The 20,228-nt window shown below is 37.7% G+C and overlaps 1 protein-coding gene across 1 annotated transcript in view; it reads left to right on the top strand.

Annotated features, from left to right (window-relative positions):
- TTN (titin) overlaps positions 1-20,228 on the top strand; it is a gene marked incomplete at both ends in the record, with an annotated part of 277,818 nt that overhangs the window by 91,334 nt on the left and 166,256 nt on the right. Inside the window, 32 exon segments of the mRNA XM_084258850.1 lie at positions 13-291; positions 400-678; positions 805-1,092; positions 1,204-1,491; positions 2,035-2,316; positions 2,578-2,856; positions 2,979-3,260; positions 3,408-3,686; positions 3,784-4,071; positions 4,263-4,541; positions 4,636-4,914; positions 5,014-5,292; positions 5,426-5,713; positions 5,861-6,148; positions 7,460-7,741; positions 7,958-8,236; positions 8,645-8,926; positions 9,044-9,322; positions 9,760-10,047; positions 10,159-10,437; positions 10,555-10,833; positions 10,920-11,198; positions 11,771-12,058; positions 12,198-12,485; positions 12,936-13,226; positions 15,264-15,551; positions 16,924-17,016; positions 17,137-17,422; positions 18,358-18,541; positions 18,749-18,838; positions 18,935-19,202; positions 19,305-19,565. Of these exon segments, the coding sequence (XP_084114976.1) occupies positions 13-291; positions 400-678; positions 805-1,092; positions 1,204-1,491; positions 2,035-2,316; positions 2,578-2,856; positions 2,979-3,260; positions 3,408-3,686; positions 3,784-4,071; positions 4,263-4,541; positions 4,636-4,914; positions 5,014-5,292; positions 5,426-5,713; positions 5,861-6,148; positions 7,460-7,741; positions 7,958-8,236; positions 8,645-8,926; positions 9,044-9,322; positions 9,760-10,047; positions 10,159-10,437; positions 10,555-10,833; positions 10,920-11,198; positions 11,771-12,058; positions 12,198-12,485; positions 12,936-13,226; positions 15,264-15,551; positions 16,924-17,016; positions 17,137-17,422; positions 18,358-18,541; positions 18,749-18,838; positions 18,935-19,202; positions 19,305-19,565 (8,541 nt within the window).

The raw sequence follows: 20,228 nt of genomic DNA, 5'->3' as shown, positions 1-20,228 counted from the left end.
GTCACTCACCAGAACCAGCTGCATTTGTGAAGAAACTAAGTGATCACTCTGTAGAACCGGGACAATCCATCATTCTGGAGAGCACCTACACTGGCACACTCCCAATTTCAGTTACCTGGAAAAAGGATGGCGTTAACATAACTCCTTCAGAAAAATGCAGCATAGTCACGACAGAGAAAACATGCATCCTAGAAATTCTGAATAGCACGCAGAAAGACGCAGGGCACTACTCCTGTGAGATTGAAAACGAGGCAGGAAGGGATGTTTGCGAAGCTCTGGTATCCACGTTAGGTGTGTCATCTTATCCTCTTTCCCATGGCTGGCATTTGTTTGACAGAAAGCATGGTTTGTTTGGTTTTCTTTCATTCCAATTGCTGATTGTGAGCCTTTCTTCTTTAGAACCACCTTATTTTGTTACGGAACTGGAACCTCTGGAGGCATCAGTTGGAGATTCAGTTTCTTTACAATGCCAGGTTGCTGGGACACCAGAAATTACAGTGTCTTGGTACAAAGGAGACACCAAATTACGGTCAACTCCTGAATACAGGACCTACTTTACCAACAATGTAGCCACACTTGTTTTTAACAAAGTGAGCATCAATGACAGTGGAGAATACACATGTAAAGCAGAAAATAATATAGGAACAGCCTCTTCTAAGACCGTCTTCAGAATTCAAGGTGATAATATTTAGATAATATTTAGAAATTACAAAATTTTTTTTTTCATTATCTTAACTTTTTATCTTTATGGGGAAATTTTCATTGTATCTGCTAATGCCTCGAGTATTGCTTGTCTTCCTACAGAACGCCAACTCCCGCCATCCTTTGCTAGACAACTAAAAGATATTGAACAAACTGTTGGGTTACCAGTTACACTCACTTGCCGACTGAATGGTTCTGCACCCATCCAAGTGTCCTGGTATAGAGATGGGGTGCTTTTAAGAGATGATGAAAATCTACAAACATCATTCGTAGATAATGTGGCAACTTTAAAAATTTTGCAAACTGACTTAAGTCACTCTGGTCAGTACTCTTGCTCAGCTTCTAATCCACTTGGAACAGCATCTTCTAGTGCTAGACTCACAGCAAGAGGTGTGTTCCCACATTGATCTTTCTCTTTGCAAATTATGTCTTCTTATTCAGTGTCAAAGTAGAAATGGTGAATGACAAGAAAAAAAAATGCCTTTTCTGCTTATCTTCCAGAACCTAAGAAATCTCCCTTCTTTGACATCAAGCCTGTGTCCATAGATGTTATTGCTGGAGAAAGTGCTGATTTTGAGTGTCATGTTACTGGTGCTCAACCAATGCGAATCACTTGGTCAAAAGATAATAAAGAGATCCGTCCTGGAGGAAACTACACAATCACATGTGTGGGAAATACTCCCCATTTGAGAATTCTTAAAGTAGGCAAAGGAGACTCTGGTCAATACACTTGCCAAGCAACTAATGATGTTGGCAAAGACATGTGCTCAGCACAACTCAGTGTAAAAGGTATCATCTCATGGATTTACCAATATTTATTCTTTCCAAATTTGTGTATTGTCTTCTGAAAGTTTCTAAATTCCTAAGATTAACTCTTACGTGTTTAGAATAAGTTAACTGGATCATATTAGAATTTATAGATTAGTACCAAAGACACCATTAATTAAAAGTTGTGTTTTCTCTTCATGTTGTCTTTAAGTTAGTGTTTCCTAAGTGTAATCTTATCAAAGAGGCATTGTATTGAAATTTATCAATGTTTTTTCAACCATCCATTCTTTTTTTCATTCTTTTCTGTTATATATCATTCTGATTTATCATTCCCAAATCTTGAATGAGTGCATCTATAATACATCAACTTACATGTTTTAGTTTTGTTATAAAACTACAAAACTTAACAATTAAACTCTATTATAAGTAAGAAGAACTTATTTCATGGAAAAGATAATCTGATTTACCAGAGAGTATATTCTTAATCATATCTTAAATATCCTAAATCTGTATTTATAGGATCTTCAACTATAAACATAGATATTTTTTCCTTTGATTTATTAGAACCTCCAAAGTTTGTTAAAAAATTAGACGCATCAAAAGTTGCAAAGCAGGGAGAATCTATCCAACTGGAATGTAAAATAAGCGGTTCCCCAGAAATCAAAGTATTGTGGTTCCGAAATGACAGTGAACTGCATGAAAGTTGGAAGTATAACATGTCATTCGTGAATTCTGTGGCCCTGCTTACCATCAATGAAGCCAGCACTGAGGATAGTGGAGACTACATCTGCGAAGCTCACAATGGCGTTGGTGATGCCAGCTGCAGCACAACACTGACTATTAAAGGTTAGACACTAAGCTTCATTCTTTCTTCATTCTCCTCTGATTTTGATTCCTTTTCAGCAATATTATGAGCTCTGGGATTAACATGCTAGTTAAGGGTATTTACATGCAATTCTTAAACTAGTTCTTATGAATTGTTTTATATATTAGAACATTATCATATGTTTACACCAATTATTCTTAGTGATTCCAAATTCTAGAAGTTTTTTTTCTTTTTTTAGTAAACAAATTTTCTCATTGTCTATCCTCTTTTTTCTCTGATAGCACCTCCTGTTTTCACCCAGAAGCCTGCTCCGGTGGGCGCACTTAAAGGTTCTGATGTTATCTTCCAATGCGAAATTTCGGGAACCCCCCCATTCGAAGTGGTGTGGGTTAAAGATCGAAAACAAGTTCGAAGCAGCAAGAAATTTAAAATCACTTCAAAAAATTTTGATACTACTCTTCATATCCTTAGTCTTGAAGACTCCGATATAGGAGAATATCACTGCAAAGCCACTAACGAGGTGGGAAGTGACACATGTGTTTGCACTGTCAAATACAAAGGTTTGTACACTTGGGCACAAAAATGTGTATGTACCGCTTCCATTTATCTTTTCTTGCTTGATTAATAATTTATGTGGTTGTGATTCTCATTTTTCCCACTCACCATTAATTTCTTTCATTAGAACCTCCACGATTTGTGAAGAAGCTAACTGACACCTCAACCCTTATCGGAGATGCTGTTGAGTTACAGGCAGTAGTGGAAGGCTTCCAGCCGATTTCTGTTGTTTGGCTGAAAGATAAAGGAGAAGTCATCAGAGAAAGTGAAAATATTAAGATTTCTTTCATTGATAACATTGCAACCCTTCAACTTGGGAGCCCAGAAGCATCTAATTCTGGAAAATATGTGTGCCAGATCAAAAACGATGCTGGAATGAGGGAATGCTCAGCAGTCTTGACTGTGCTAGGTTAGTAACAAAGTACAGTCTGAGAAAAAAATCAAATTGATCCATGATCATTTTCTGCAAATATTCTTACTCAATGATATATTGCTTGCACTCTAACTTCATTTGGAAGGTGACTTTATTTTCAATGCACTATACTTCTTCCTTTAGAGCCAGCCAGAATCATAGAGAAACCAGAACCCATGACTGTCACTACTGGAAATCCCTTCGCATTAGAGTGTGTAGTGACTGGAACACCCGAACTTTCAGCTAAGTGGTTCAAAGATGGAAGAGAATTATCTGCTGACAGCAAACATCACATCACATTCATCAACAAAGTGGCTTCACTTAAAATCCCTTGTGCAGAAATGAGTGACAAAGGATTATATAGCTTCGAAGTGAAAAACAGTGTTGGTAAAAGTAACTGCACTGTATCTGTCCACATTTCCGGTGAGTAGTTTGAGGTTTCCCTGAATATATTTACCCCAGAAAAAAATTAAAATAATAAAACTTCCTTTAAATGGAAAAACTACCCTTCTCCCTACAGATCGAGTTGTGCCTCCTTCCTTCATCCGCAAGCTGAAAGACACCAATGCTGTCTCAGGGGCCTCTGTGGTTTTGGAATGCAGGGTCTCTGGTTCAGCTCCCATTTCAGTTGGCTGGTTTCTGGATGGAAATGAAATTGTTAGTGGGCCTAAATGCCAGTCCAGCTTCTCGGAAAATGTCTGTACTTTGAATCTGAGCTTATTGGAGCCCTCCAATACGGGCACCTACACGTGTGTGGCCACCAATGTGGCTGGATCTGACGAATGCTCTGCAGTTCTGACAGTGCAAGGTCAGTGCGCAGAGCTTGGGTGGGGCAAGTCCTCCAAGATCTCTTCCACAAGACTCAGTGCCCGCCTTGCATGGAGTTTCTTTGTTTTTTTCTTTTTCAGTCTTAGTTCCCTCTCTTGCAAATGGCAAAAGCACTTCTCACTTGGATTTCTTTTTTTTCTCTTCCTTTACCCCTCCCTCTTGGGCATCTAGAACCTCCATCTTTTGAGCAAATCCCTGATTCTGTGGAAGTTTTGCCTGGAACGAGCCTCACATTCAGCAGTGTCATTAGAGGCACACCTCCTTTCAAGGTGAAATGGTTTAGAGGCAGCAGTGAACTGGTGTCTGGGGAGTCATGCAGCATCTCTCTGGAAGGTCCTGTCACAGAACTGGAGTTGTTTGAGGTGCAGCCCTTGCAGAGTGGAGACTATTCTTGCCTGGTTACTAATGATGCTGGCAGTGCTTCCTGTACCACGCATCTTTTTGTGAAAGGTTCACTCTTTTCTCCAATTTATGTATCTTTCAGTGTGTTTCTAAGTCTTCGCTAGAAGATGTCAATTTTACCCACATTTGCTTCTCCTTATAGAACCAGCCACCTTTGTGAAGAAGTTGGCTGATTGCCATGTGGAGACAGGAAACCCCATAGTTCTCGAGGCCACGTACACTGGCACCCCTCCCATCTCAGTGAGCTGGATGAAGGATGAGTACCTTCTTTCGCAGTCTCAGAAATGCAGTATTACCATGACAGAAAAGTCTACAATACTGGAAATTCTTGACAGCACAATAGAGGATTATGGAGAATACAGCTGCCTGATAGAAAATGAGGCTGGTCAAGATATTTGTGGAGCTCTGGTGTCTGTCTTAGGTGTGTTGACAGTTACCTCTTCCTTGATCTTTTTTCTTTCTTTTAAAGCATCCTCTTTTACTTAGCATAATTGATTGATTACCATCCTTTGTACCTTAGAACCACCTTATTTCATTGAACCTCTGGAACATATGGAAGCAACCATTGGAGAACCTATTACTTTACAATGTACAGTGGATGGAACCCCAGAAATTAGAATTGCTTGGTATAAAGAACACACAAAACTACGATCAGCTCCAGCATACAAAATGCAATTCAAAAATAACGTTGCCTCCTTAGTAATCAACAAAGTGGATAATAGTGATGTGGGAGAATATACGTGCAAGGCAGAAAACAGTGTGGGGAGTGTTGCTTCTTCAGCTGTGCTTGTCATCAAAGGTGATGATGGTTTTGCTTAACAAATCTTGCTGTGTGTTGACATATTCATTTTCTTAAAAACATCAACATTTTAATGGATTAAAATGTGCTGTGGATGTTCTCTCATAAATAAAGATTGCCTATAACTTTACAGAGCGCAAACTTCCACCTTCCTTTGCAAGAAAACTGAAGGATGTCCATGAGACTCTTGGTTTCCCAGTCGCACTGGAATGTCGCATCAATGGCTCAGAACCTCTTCAAGTGTCTTGGTACAAGGATGGGGTACTTTTGAAAGATGACCCCAATTTGCAAACATCTTTTGTTCATAATGTAGCAACTCTTCAGATTTTGCAAACAGACCAGAGCCACGTTGGTCAGTACAATTGCTCAGCTTCTAATCCTCTTGGAACTGCTTCATCCAGTGCTAAGGTCATTCTCTCAGGTGAGTTGCTCATCACATTAATTGCCCCCCTCATTTTAAAGCAGTTTCCCTGCTCCAGGCCACCAAAGGACTAGTGCCATTTAGTTTCTGTCCCATGTCTGGGAACAGGAAAATTGAAGTTACCATGTTGGTCTGCATTCTTTTCAGAACACGAAGTGCCTCCTTTCTTTGATCTAAAGCCAGTATCAGTAGATCTTGCTCTTGGAGAAAGTGGTTCTTTTAAATGTCACGTCACTGGAACTGCACCAATCAAAATCACTTGGGCCAAAGATAACCGAGAGATTCGGCCTGGAGGCAACTACAAGATGACTTTGGTTGAGAATACTGCCACTCTGACTGTTCTCAAAGTAGGCAAAGGAGATGCTGGGCAGTACACCTGCTACGCGAGCAATGTCGCTGGAAAAGACTCTTGTTCTGCTCATCTGGGTGTACAAGGTACTTGTTACAATAGAGAATGAAGATGCCTTTTTGTCCTCTCAATGTCTTCAAACATAGGAAGAAGGAGTGCTTGAAAGTTATGTTTATGCCCATGGCCCAGTGATTAGAAGTGATCAAGAGGCTCCAGGGTCTTTCAAACAAAGTCAAGTTTTTTAAATTCTTATTTAAAAATATATAAAATTAGGAAAGCATAGAGTAAAAGTCTATTTTCATAGACTAAAGTAGAGACTAGAGAGAAAATAAACAAAAAACATTTTTTTAAATTGCAAGAAATCCAAGTTTGAAATTATCTTAGAACCAATAAAGAAGTTATTTCAAATAACTTATTTTCTATAATAGTAAATTAATGGATCGTGTTCCTCTAAGTGATAGCAGATCCCAAACGACCAAGTGTTTCAAGAGTCAGATTAATTATCTTGATTTATTTTCTTCCACCAGCCATACTTAAATAGTAGTGGAATAGAGGGACTAGGGAGTACCTCTGTATCTGCCATTAGAAAGGGCAACCATTTCTTCCAATCTTATGTCAGTGGTTGCTATTGTCAGAAATTAAATACTTAACTCAAAAACTGCTTGTCTAACTCATGAGAGCATTTTGAAAGGTTTTTGTGGTGGTGACAATTATAAATAACTTGAAATTAAAATGCAATTAGATTCAGTCCATTTATTCTATGACATATCTGATCTTTTTTTTTATCTTTCTAAGAATGAATTTTTTGCTTCAGTTCATGAAGAAAGTGTTGCTGTCCCCACTTCAAAGGGAAACTATTAATGTATACTTCTCAAATTGAGAGGTGTTTATTTAAGGCCTTTGAAAGAAAGTAGAACTTAAAAGATATTAAGATAGCTAACCCAATTTTGCTATACTGGTTCTTCACTGTACAAAACTGCTCTCTTTGCAGCCATTAGAAATAGGCAGGCCTCCACTAGTTCAATAACACAATAATCAGGCTCTGTTATCTCCTGTGAAACTAAGAGTGTTTCCACCAACAAATAAGTGCTTTGCCTTTGTTCTTGTACTAAAGAAGTGATTCTTTTGGTGGAAAGAGGAATGCAAAATAGTATTAATATATTTCCCTTCCTCTTTTTGCAATATATTTGATGGGAATGCCTATAAAAATAAATGTATTTTATTTTAGGAATTGTCTATTAAGGCTTCACTTAATAATTCTTTCTTGAATTGCATAAAATGAATTTGTTTTCCAGAACTAAAGACCTCCCCATTTGAAAGAGATTTTTTTTTTCTTTCATCTAGAATTTATGCTCCTTTCCATCCCTTATGTTGTGTTTTTTCCCTTGGTTCCATAGAACCACCCAGGTTCATTAAGAAGTTAGAGCCTTCCCGAATTGTGAAACAGGATGAATACACAAGATATGAATGTAAAATAGGAGGGTCCCCAGAAATCAAAATTTTATGGTACAAAGACGAGACTGAAATTCAAGAGAGCAGCAAATTCAGAATGTCGTTCCTTGACTCAGTGGCAGTGCTGGAAATGCACAACCTCAGTGTGGAAGACAGCGGGGACTATACCTGCGAGGCTCGCAACGCAGCAGGCAGTGCCAGCAGCAGCACTTCCTTAAAAGTGAAAGGTCAGCGCTCACTCTTCCTTTGTGTTTTTCACAATAGCCTCCTCTCTGGTTGTTCTTTCAATTCCCTGTTTGACTCTCCATCAATGTCTTAAAATGCTTAAAGTATACAATAGAAAACAGCAAGTGATGTTTTTCTATTCCTGGAAAATCAATTCTTACTTATAAGCAACTGCTTACAATATCCAACCTAATTTCCCTATTTTCCTCTAATTCTAGAACCACCCATTTTCCGCAAAAAGCCTCATCCCATTGAGACACTGAAAGGGGCTGATGTTCACCTCGAGTGCGAGCTTCAGGGTACTCCTCCATTTCAAGTGTCTTGGCATAAAGACAAGAGGGAACTTAGGAGTGGCAAGAAGTACAAGATAATGTCTGAGAACTTCCTTACAAGTATTCACATCCTGAATGTCGATGCAGCAGATGTTGGGGAATACCAGTGTAAAGCCACCAATGACGTGGGCAGTGACACGTGTGCTGGCTCCATCACTCTGAAAGGTTAGCATGACTTCCTTCTCTCATGCTTATGATTTGCCTCCTAATGTTAATGCTCTGCTACCCCTAAGCTATGTTGCCCAGTCCTTCATCACAAGCCATCTCTTCTACTTTTCTCTTTGTTCTTTCCAAGTTCTTCAATGTTTAGTGTGTATTCCGTCTCTAAGTCCTACCAAATGTCCTTCTAGACAGTCTTTCCAGTAGGTTTTGACTGGATGTAGGAAGCTAAATGACAAGTTGTTCAGCTCTTTCAATTACCTACAAACTGTTGTGCTCCTGTTCCCATTCACCAGAATGCCTCTAATTAAGAATGGAAATTTACTATCACTAACTTGAATCCTAGCATTCAGGACTAAAGAAAATACTGTAAACCCACACACTTTAAATCTTTGATTTACTTCTTTTTATCAGCACCACCAAGATTTGTGAAGAAGCTCAGTGACATTTCCACCATCGTTGGTAAAGAAGTTCAGCTGCAGACGACTGTTGAAGGAGCTGAGCCAATTTCAGTGGCATGGTTCAAAGATAAGGGAGAAATTGTTAGAGAAAGTGACAACATATGGATTTCTTATTCAGAGAACATTGCAGTCCTACAGTTTACAAGTGTGGAAACAGCCAATGCTGGGAAATACACCTGTCAGATCAAAAATGATGCTGGCATGCAAGAATGCTTCGCCACACTATCCATTCTCGGTTAGTACAAACAGGATATTCCATGAACATAAGGCAAATGCATGCCAGTATCTGTGTTTTCTTTTGTTTGTTTTTATTTGATTTTAAAATTTGGATGCAATTTACATCCCATTCCAGAGCCTGCAGCAATTGTGGAAAAGCCAGAAGCCATCAAAGTTACCACAGGTGATACCTGTACCTTGGAGTGCACCGTCACCGGCACACCTGAACTGAGTACTAAGTGGTTTAAGGATGGAAAAGAACTGACAAGTGACAGCAAATACAAAATAAGCTTTTTCAACAAAGTATCTGGTCTTAAGATTATTAACGTGGCACCCAGTGACAGTGGGGTATACAGTTTTGAGGTGCAAAACCCTGTTGGCAAAGACAGCTGCACAACCTCAGTTCAAGTTTCAGGTTGGTAGACTGGGTTTTTGTTTTACTGTAATTTTGATGCTTTATATATGGGAAACTCCATCCCCTGCAGTGTCACATGATACTGGCATCCTCTGAATCTGCAAAATGAGAAGGAAAATGTATAGAGTCAAAAGAAAAACAAATTCAAAATTTATAATTCTTTCTTTTGGCAAAACTCCCCCAACTCAGGGTGCTATAGGTAAAACTTAATCCCTGGATACACATAAAGTGGTCTTCTATTTTCACATATACTGGAATAATTCACTGATTCTCAAGACTTTCATTGTGTGAGCCCCATGGGAATTCTTTGATATGCTCACAAAAGAGCCAAATAGATATAGGGATTTCCACTAAGATGACAATAATTCTCTTCTGAAATCATTTTATAATTGATTTCCCGTATTTGTTTATTTCTTTTTTTTTTTAATCATATTCAGATCGAATTATTCCTCCTTCGTTCACAAGAAAACTGAAAGAGACTAATGGTCTGTCTGGTTCCTCGGTTGTAATGGAATGCAAAGTCTACGGATCACCTCCTATCTCTGTCTCCTGGTACTATGAAGGAAATGAGATCAGCAGTGGAAGGAAATACCAGACCACCCTAACAGATAACACTTGTGCTTTAACTGTGAACATGCTGGAAGAATCAGACGCTGGTGACTACAAGTGTGTAGCAACAAATGTGGCTGGATCTGATGAATGCAGTGCTCCTTTGACTGTGAGAGGTCAGTTTAAATACAGCAAAAACAAACTGCATTTCCTAATTTATTCAGTACTTTATCATCAGAATTCAAAAATATTTCTGGTACATGTTTTTGCTTTTTTTTTTTTTTTAGAACCACCATCTTTTGTTCAGAAACCTGAACCGATGGATGTTTTAACTGGAGCTAACGTAACTTTCACAAGTATCATAAAAGGAACACCTCCTTTCAGTGTCAGCTGGTTCAAAGGTAGCAGTGAAATAGTTCCAGGGAGCAGATGTAATGTGTCTTTGGAGGATTCGGTTGCTGAACTGGAGCTATTTGATGTGGATACATCACAGAGTGGTGATTATACCTGCATAATTAGCAATGAAGCTGGCAAAGCTTCCTGTACAACACACCTTTATGTAAAAGGTTTGTTTACTATTCTGCATACATACATACATACTATTCTGAAATATACATCAAGTAATACATGTTTATCTGTGTGTAGAGGTGTTTGATTTCATATTTTCAATTTGTTTCCTATAGCCCCAGCCAAGTTTGTGAAGAGGCTGAATGATTACAGCATAGAGAAAGGAAAGCCTCTGATCCTGGAGGGCACATATACTGGAACTCCTCCCATTTCAGTTACATGGAAGAAGAATGGCATAAATATAGCTCCTTCGCAGAGGTATAACATAACCACAACTGAGAAATCTGCAATCTTGGAGATTCCAAGTAGCACAATAGAGGACGCAGGACAATACAACTGCTACATTGAAAATGCTTCAGGAAAAGATTCCTGTTCTGCACAAATATTAATACTAGGTTTGTTATGGTTGCACATCCCTTTTTTATGCAATAGAATCATTCTGACATATCCCTTCATAACCAGTTCTCTCTCTTGGTTGCAGAACCACCGTATTTTGTCAAGCAGCTAGAGCCTGTCAAGGTGACTGTGGGAGATTCTGCCTCTCTACAGTGCCAACTCGCCGGGACCCCTGAAATCGCTGTATCCTGGTATAAAGGGGATACAAAACTGAGACCCACTACTACCTACAAAATGCATTTTAGAAACAATGTGGCTACGCTGGTTTTCAACCAGGTCGGTGGTGATGACAGTGGAGAATATATCTGCAGAGCTGAAAACAGTGTGGGAGAAGTTTCTTCATCAACCTTCCTTACAGTTCAAGGTGATTGCATCATTTTAAAAAATGAATGCATTTATGTTTCTTTTGAACAAGATTTAAAATACTGAGAGAGGACCTTATTTTTAGGAAAATTTTTCCAAATGCAATTTTTTCTACTTATGTAAGTCCCTATCCATAATTAACAGCTTATCTTTTCTCAAGCTTTTACAGAGAAATAATTAAATCTTCAATTGTAAGGATCATATAATCATTTCTTTCTATCATTAAATGTTTGAGAAAAATGAATGACTACATTTTTAAGATTCTACCCCATGAGTGTGTCCTTCAAATTGTTGGAACACAGTCTTAAAAAAGATAATGCAGACCAAGCTTCAATCAATTTTTCTGTTGATTTACAATATTTTTTTTGCACCTGCTACACATTAGGGTGGTCTCAGAGAGAAACTTTTGTTCCAACAGTTAACAGGCTCTTCTGTCTCCAAGTTTAATTCAGGATATGTTAATACCTCCTCATAGCTTTATAGAAATCCTATTATCTCTAGAACAGTAATTATGAGAATTCAATCAATTTGAAATGTCCAGAAGTGCTCATTAGTCTAATCCTGTTCTTACAGAGCAAAAACTTCCACCATCATTTTCTCGACAATTACGAGACGTTCAGGAAACAATTGGTCTGCCGGTTGTTTTTGAATGTACCATCAATGGATCAGAACCTATCTCGGTGGCTTGGTATAAAGATGGCAAGCCATTGAAAGATGGCCCAAATGTACAAACATCATTTTTAGATAATGTAGCTACTCTCAATATTTTTAAAACAGACCGAACCCTTGGTGGCCAGTATTCCTGCACTGCAACAAATCCTGTAGGTTCTGCTTCTTCAAGTGCCAGACTCATTCTCACAGGTTTGTAGACTCGTAAACTACTTTCTGTTTCCATCGTTAAAAAATTTTTAAAGACCAACACAAAAAGCATCACTATTTGTGTAAATTGGGACAGTTCAGTTATGGAACATGACACCTTGTCTTTCTGCTCTCCTCACAGAGGGGAAGAACCCCCCTTTCTTTGACATCCCCCTCTCCCCCATGGATGCTGTGGTGGGAGAAAGTGCATACTTCGAGTGCCACGTTACCGGCACACAACCCATAAAGGTCAGCTGGGCCAAAGACAACAGAGAGATCCGAAGTGGAGGAAACTACCAGATTAGTTTTCTGGAAAACAGTGCTCACCTGACAATCATGAAAGTAGACAAAGGAGACTCTGGACAGTACACCTGCCATGCTGTGAATGAAGTAGGGAAGGACTCCTGCACAGCTCAACTGAACATCAAAGGTATCGTTTATTTTGCGTGTGGTCCAACAAAATGTAATCATTTTTTATTCTAAGGGTAGAGCTTTTATTAGGACAAGTGCAATTTAGGATAATTTTTTTAAACAAATGATATAAAAGTGTTTAAGAGAATTTTTTTTTTCTCTAGAAAAGTGATCTTTTAAAATCTTGATTTCTCTAAAATTTTATAGATCCTAATAACCCTAAAACCACCCACCCTACCCCCTTTTCCTTTTTTACAAATATCTGCCTCTGTAAATGGTTGTTATTTTTCTCACCCATTTATAAATGATAGAACAATTTTAAATATGCCTGTGAAAGGAGGTTGAAATATTGAAGAACATACATTTATTTCTAAGTGAAACAACATTGATTTCTACCTGAAAAATGTAACTTCTTTTTCTTGAAATGCCCCTTTTTTGTGACCTGATTCTGAATTCTACTTTCTTACAGAGCGGCTAATCCCACCAAGTTTCACTAAAAAACTCTCAGAGACAGTGGAAGAAACAGAAGGGAATTCTTTCAAACTTGAGGGCCGTGTGGCTGGTTCTCAGCCTATAACTGTGGCTTGGTACAAAAATAATATAGAGCTCCATCCAACTTCTAACTGCGAGATCACATTCAAGAACAACGCGCTCCTGTTGCACGTTAAGAAGGCAGGCATGGGTGATGCTGGTCTGTACACGTGCAAAGTGTCCAACGATGCAGGCTCTGCTCTGTGCACATCTTCAATCGTCATCAAAGGTTTGTTCTCTTCATAGTCCCAACATGTCGTGTATTTCTTCACTGCCCACCCTATAGCCATGTGCATTTCTTCTGACATATCAACCAAATGCAGTAACAGATTCAAATACACTTGACTTTGAACAACACAGGTTTGAACTCCAGGGGTCCACTGACACACAGAAGTGCTGTGGGTTCAGCACTCCTAGATCCAACTAACCTGGAATGTCAGTTGATTGAATCCTCATATATTGGGAACCCTCAAATATATGAAGCAATGACTATGAAGGACCTCAGCATCCAGGGATTTTCTATTTGCAGTCAGCCCAATCCATCCTCTACCAAAGGATGAATGTACTTAAATTTGGGGGAAGTCAAGAGTTATATAGAATTTTTAACTCTAAGGGATTGGCACACCTAACCCATGATTTTTTCAAGGGACAACTGTATACATGCTTTAATTTGCTTGAAGTGATTCTATATATGTTTACTAAATATATATATAATATATATGTAGTTTGTAATTCAATTGCTTAGCCCAGCAAAGTAAGCCACAATAGACTAAAATCTTAGCTTGTAAATCAAATCCTATAATTCTCTCAGGCAATTAGAAGTCTGTGCCTGCTCTGAAATTCATGCACAAGTGACATATAAATTTTATGAAGCACATTTATTTTTTAAATTTTAAATTTCATCATTGAATATTGCATAACTTGGCTTATTATAAATTATATCACATTCTAAACATTCTCTTTTCTAACTGTATTTCTAAAGGATTATTATTTGACGTATGTTGTCCAAAGCTTTTAACCTGAAAATGAATATTAATCATAAAGCCTTCATACAAAAGGATAAAATTTGCCAAAAAAGAAATAAGGTGTGTAGAAAGATATTGGTTATCATTATGGAAGATACATTAAGGTACATATTTATGACTGTGGCAACAAAATGACTATTGTTTATGAAGATCTCACTTCATCCAGATAACTATGGTGCAGACTCATCAAAATGACTTCACAAAGTAACATTTTCAAGTAGCTTGGAATTAATTACCATCTCTGATGATCTAGTTGTCCTTTCCCAGATGCACTGATAATAAGTTAATATCATTAAAAGATGAATATCATTAATAAGCTACTTTATTGAATTAACTTAAAATATAAATTTTATCACTCCTTTAATGGGTTTTAAATACACTTAGCTTTAGAATGCATTTAGTAAAATTAAAAATGTATTCTTAACAGTGACATATTCATGACTTAAATCTTTGATAGTTTTGTCATTGAGTAGATAAACACTTTCTATAGAATCCTGAGGTTATTTATAAAATATTTTAAAAGACTAGATATCACAAATTTTATACTTTACAATCATGCATTTTGCTTTATTCTTGTGTCTAGGTCTCAGAATCATTGAATAAAATCACTACATAAGCCTGAGTTGTACATGGCCTTCCTGTCATGTTATTTGTATCATCTTCATTGGTTTTCAGTTGAACACTGAGCTTCAGTTCCTAATTCCTTTGAATTTTAAACAATCCTATAACTGTACTAAATAGCTAAAGATGAACATCAGAGAAAATTACATATTAAGATGGGGGCTCATAGATTACACAAATGTTGGCTTTCTTTCCCAGAGGGTTTCAATAATTGCTGTTCTACATGAGCAGAATTCCCCACTAAGCTCTTAGTTTTTAGGGTTCAGTGAAAATACAGCCGGTTAAGGAAAATCAGGAGCAGGTTAAGGAAAATCAGTAGTATGCTATGTGGCACAGAAGTTTCTGGTAAATGCCAGTGCAATGTTTGCAGTGCTTAATGAGGACACAGATGCTTGGGTGATTTATGGGTAGCATGGCATCTGTTCTTTGCTTATTTTTAAACATTTATCTTTTTTTATCCAACAAATATGTCTAATGCCTTCATAGAGGAATCAGGCATGTGATCCCATTTTACTACAGCAACCAATATGACCTGTTAAAGGGAAAATTTATTTCTTTTCCATCATTTTATACTTTTTCCTCTTTTATGTTTCTCATGAAAATACCTTTTTTAATTCCAGAACCTAAGAAGCCACCTGTGTTCGATCAGCACCTTTCTCCAGTAACTGTGAGTGAAGGGGAATTCGTGCAACTCAGTTGCCACGTCCAAGGATCAGAGCCCATCAGGATCCAGTGGTTGAAAGCTGGCAGGGAAATAAAGCCTTCAGACAGATGCAGCTTCAGCTTTGCTAACGGGACCGCTGTGCTGGAACTCAAGGATGTTGCTAAAGCAGATTCAGGAGATTATGTGTGTAAAGCTTCAAATGTGGCTGGAAGTGACACTTCCAAATCAAAAGTGACCATTAAAGGTACAGACACTTCAAACTACACCTACCTCAAAAGTATTATTCAGATTAAGTCAACTGCTCGAGTTTATTTGCTTATGGCAGTTTTAAATAAGAATATAATTTGGTTTTTAGAAATAACAGCTTTCAATTTGCAGCCTCCTTATTATAATTGAAATATTTGGCAATTTAATATAAATGCAATAACTACTATTGTAGTTTAATGTAAATGCAATAACTACTAAAATGCAATAACTAATGTAAATGACTAAAACTACCCCTAGTTCACCATCATATTTCTTGGGCCTCTTTTCACCATACCCAAGAAAGTGTAATTAAATGAAATTCAAAAAATGATACTGTAATAATGCGGTATAAGGTAGCTTAATGTCTTAGTCTTAGAGGAACTCTATATAACAAAGTCAAACCTATAAAAACAGATCTGCGATATGACCCAGTAATTCCACTCCAGGCATCTACCTGAAAAATTCAAAAATACTAATTTGAAAGGAGACTTGCACTCCTGTATTTATTGGAACTCTGTTTACAATAGTCAAATTATGGAACTAACCTAAGTGCCCCAAAACAGATGAGTGAATTAGGAAGATGTAATATATACATACAGTGCTATGGCAATCAAAAGGAGATAAATTCATGCCACTGACAGCAACATGGTTGGAGCTGGAAGGGATTATGCCATGTGAAAGAAATCAGAAGGAGGGCCTCCTTGGTAGTACAGGGGTTAAAGTCTCAGCGCTATCAAGCTATCACCAGCCACTATGGCATGAATTCGATCCCTAGCCAGGAAACTAACCCACATGGCACAGCAGACCTCTCCTGACTTGCCTCCTGCTCCCCTCAGCAGTGCAATTCAGTAGATCCACCTGTTCTGCTTCTCCACTCTGCCTCTGGTGAATCCTCTCACCCCCTCATACCTCTGGTCTATATCCCAGTTCTAGAGAAACAAAACTAAAGGGCAGTAAAGACAAACTTAAAAACTAACCCTTGAAAGCTGAGTACAGAACTAAGTCACCCAGGGTGGGGGACAGGTGAGAACAGGGAAGGAAGCACAATGGACAATGATGGTGGACTGTGGGTGATCTGGTGGCGGTGGGCTCCAGTGGCCATACCTGACTGGAAGTGGGGGGGGGGGGCTGCACGTTAGCTCAATTTTAAAAGTAAATAAATTCATTAAAAAACAAAGTAAAATGTAGAAATACAAGATAAAGTGCTGCTAATAGCTTCAACTAGTTCTGTAATCTATTGTCATATAAAGTGAGCTCTAGAGTGCATATTTGTGAGACTGCCACGCTCTTAAAGCTTCTTTTGCATAGGGAATTATTTATTGCATTTGAAGCTAATTGTGATAATAAAAAATGTAAATTTGTTTTTTTAGATAAACCAGCTGCGGCCCCAGCAGCTAAGAAAGCAGCAGTAGAAGGGAAGCTCTTCTTTGTATCAGAACCTCAGAGTATCAGAGTCATAGAAAGTAAGTACTTCATGAAAAGTACATGTCCATCTATTTTAGGCATTTTGTTACTGCCTTAATTTCAGAGAAGCAATTTTGGAAAGTTAAATTTTTCATTAATATGTTTTTGTCATTCCTTAGAAACTACTGCAACATTCATTGCAAAAGTTGGAGGTGATCCAATCCCAAATGTTAAATGGACAAAAGGGAAATGGAGACAGCTGAACCAAGGAGGTCGCGTTTTTATCCACCAAAAAGGCGATGAGGCAAAGCTGGAGATTAGAGACACCACAAAAACTGATTCTGGATTATATCGCTGTGTTGCATTTAATAAACATGGGGAAATTGAAAGTAATGTTAACTTACAGGTGGATGAAAGGAAGAAACAAGAGAAAATTGAAGGAGATCTCAGAGCAATGCTGAAAAAGTAAGTTCAATGAAGCACTACACTTGGTAATTTTCCATTCTCAAAAGAGCTCTCTCAAGAAGCATGCACCCAATTGTTTGGGGAAGTATGGAAACTAGACTTTTGGTAATCAATATTCTGGTGTTAATTTATAAATTCTGTATACCTGAAACATATGTAATGTTATAAACCAATGTTGCGCAATTAAAAAAAAGGATAGGTGAGCCATTCCCTCCAAGTTTCAGATTATGAAAGAGCATAAACACATCGGCATTTTAACACAAACTATATTTTGTTAAAACATAGTTTTAACACATGCTTTGGATATAAGTGAGTGGTTTGTTAAGATAGGGTTTTGAGAATAAGATAATTTTTTATTAAAAATTTAAACAAAAAGTTATAGCCTCTACAGAAAGTTGTGTATGTCTAGATATTCAATTATTGTCTTTGTCTCTTTCTGGGTATGACTTTTGATGTACTGGATGGTTTTCTATTTTAAACATTTCCCAAAATTACCCGTAATTTCAATAAATTTATGTTTAACATAATTACTAATTTTAATTTCCATATCTCTACCAATGCTTCCCATTACTGCTACTATTTTTCCTTGATCTTTGATTAGGCTCTTTGAAAAGCTTACAAAACTCTTCCATTATGCTTTCCTTTCTTAAACTCTTTGTTATTTTTTTGAGTATTTCTTAAACTCTTTGATCAAATTTCTCCTTGTAACAATTGTCCAATAACTCCTTGTAACAATTGTCCAATCTTAATCCACTCCATCACCAAACCCACATTTTTTTTTATTTCACAGTTGAGGATAGAATTATTTCTTGAATAAAGGACACAAATATTCCTCTGTGAGAAAGAAACTCAATGACACCAATCTTTGAATGGTGATAGGTAATTCAAAATAAGTAGAAGACAAATGACTTAAGTTTGTTTTTTGATTCACATAGGGCTCCAAGTTTAAAGAAAGGATCTGGGGAAGAAGAAGAAATTGATATTATGGAACTTCTTAAAAATGTTGATCCTAAAGAATATGAAAAATATGCTCGTATGTATGGAATCACTGACTTCCGGGGTCTTCTTCAAGCATTTGAACTGCTAAAGCAAAGTCAAGAAGAAGAGACACATAGATTGGTATGATCTTTTATATACAATATGCATCACCTTTAAAAATTCACATTTGAAACATCTAATATGTGCCTTTGAATTTCCATACTCTATAGTTGTATGAGATCAGTTTATATAACCTAAGCCACATTAAGAATGAAAATTGAACATAATAATGCATCCTCTGATTCAAATTTTATGTCATGTATACTACTCATTTTTTTTTCTCCTCAGGAAATTGAAGAAATAGAGAAGTCAGAGAAAGAAGAAAAAGAATTTGAGGAACTTGTATCATTTATCCAGCAAAGGCTGTCACAGACAGAGGTAAAAATAAATTATTCTGATAATAAAATAAACAACTTATTATTGGAAATGTATGGGTTGGAACAACTCACATATTTTAATACTTTATTTTTCTAGCCTGTCACTCTGATCAAGGATATTGAAAATCAGACAGTTTTAAAAGATAATGATGCTGTGTTTGAAATTGACATTAAAATTAATTATCCAGAAATCAAGCTCTCCTGGTACAAAGGAACTGAAAAACTAGAGCCCAGTGACAAATTTGAAATAAGCATCGATGGTGATAGACACACACTCAGAGTCAAAGACTGTCAACTAAAAGATCAGGGCAATTATAGATTGGTGTGTGGTCCACATATCGCTAGTGCAAAACTGACTGTAATTGGTAAGTACAGAAAGTTTTATAAAAAAAAATGTGTCAAATTAATTTACTGTTGAGCACATCTATGTGTGGTATTGAATAAATTTGCATTGTATGTTCGAACAGAGCCTACTTGGGAACGACATCTGCAGGATGTTACTTTGAAAGAAGGCCAGACTTGCACCATGACTTGCCAATTTTCTGTGCCAAATGTAAAATCTGAATGGTTCCGAAATGGCAGAATCCTTAAGCCCCAACCGAGATACAAAACGGAAGTAGAACACAAAGTCCACAAACTGACCATTGCAAATGTCCAAGCAGAAGACCAAGGGCAGTACACCTGCAAATACGAAGACCTTGAAACATCAGCAGAGCTCAGAATTGAAGGTGGGTGAAAGAGTCCAGCTGCAGTTATGACAGCGGAGGCCAGGGCACGATGTGTGCAGGGGATGTGGTATGCAGGGCCCCTGCAGCCCACAGCCATCAAACAGACCCCAAGAGAACCCCCTCACCTCATTTCCCAACATACACACTCATAGACTTCACCTATACTTCAAAATTCATACAAAACCAAAAGGGAAATATTCACATAAATGCCAATCTTCTATTTAATTTTTTAAGGTTTATTTATTTATGCACACAAGAACAGGCCAGAGGTGCAGAGGGTGAGAAGATCAATCAGATCTACTGAAATACACTGCCGAGGGAACCAGCAGGAGAGTGAGGAGAGGTCTGCTGCTCAGTGTGGGTTGCTCCCTGGCCAGTGGGGGTGGGGGGGATTAAACTTGTGTTGCAGTGGCTGGATAGCTTGATAGTGCTGTCTTTAACCCCTGCACCACCAGGGAGGCCCTCTTCTACATAATTTTTTGGGGTTTTGTTTTGGTTTTTTACCAGAAGCGGTTTTCACTCTAAAACATGACTTTCTATTAAATTCCAGAATTTTACTGAAGTCCATGGTTCTGATTCCTAGAAAGCAATCTTGGAAAAACCAGATTTCATGGCTATCTCCCCTGACTAGGAGCTGATTATCAGAATTAATTTCATTGTATA

Source organism: Talpa europaea (assembly GCF_964194135.1).
Source record: "Talpa europaea genome assembly, chromosome: 1".
In the NCBI taxonomy this organism is placed as follows: Eukaryota; Metazoa; Chordata; class Mammalia; order Eulipotyphla; family Talpidae; genus Talpa; species Talpa europaea.
Note: the sequence above shows the minus strand (reverse complement) of the source record. Positions and strands in the feature narration are given on the sequence as shown.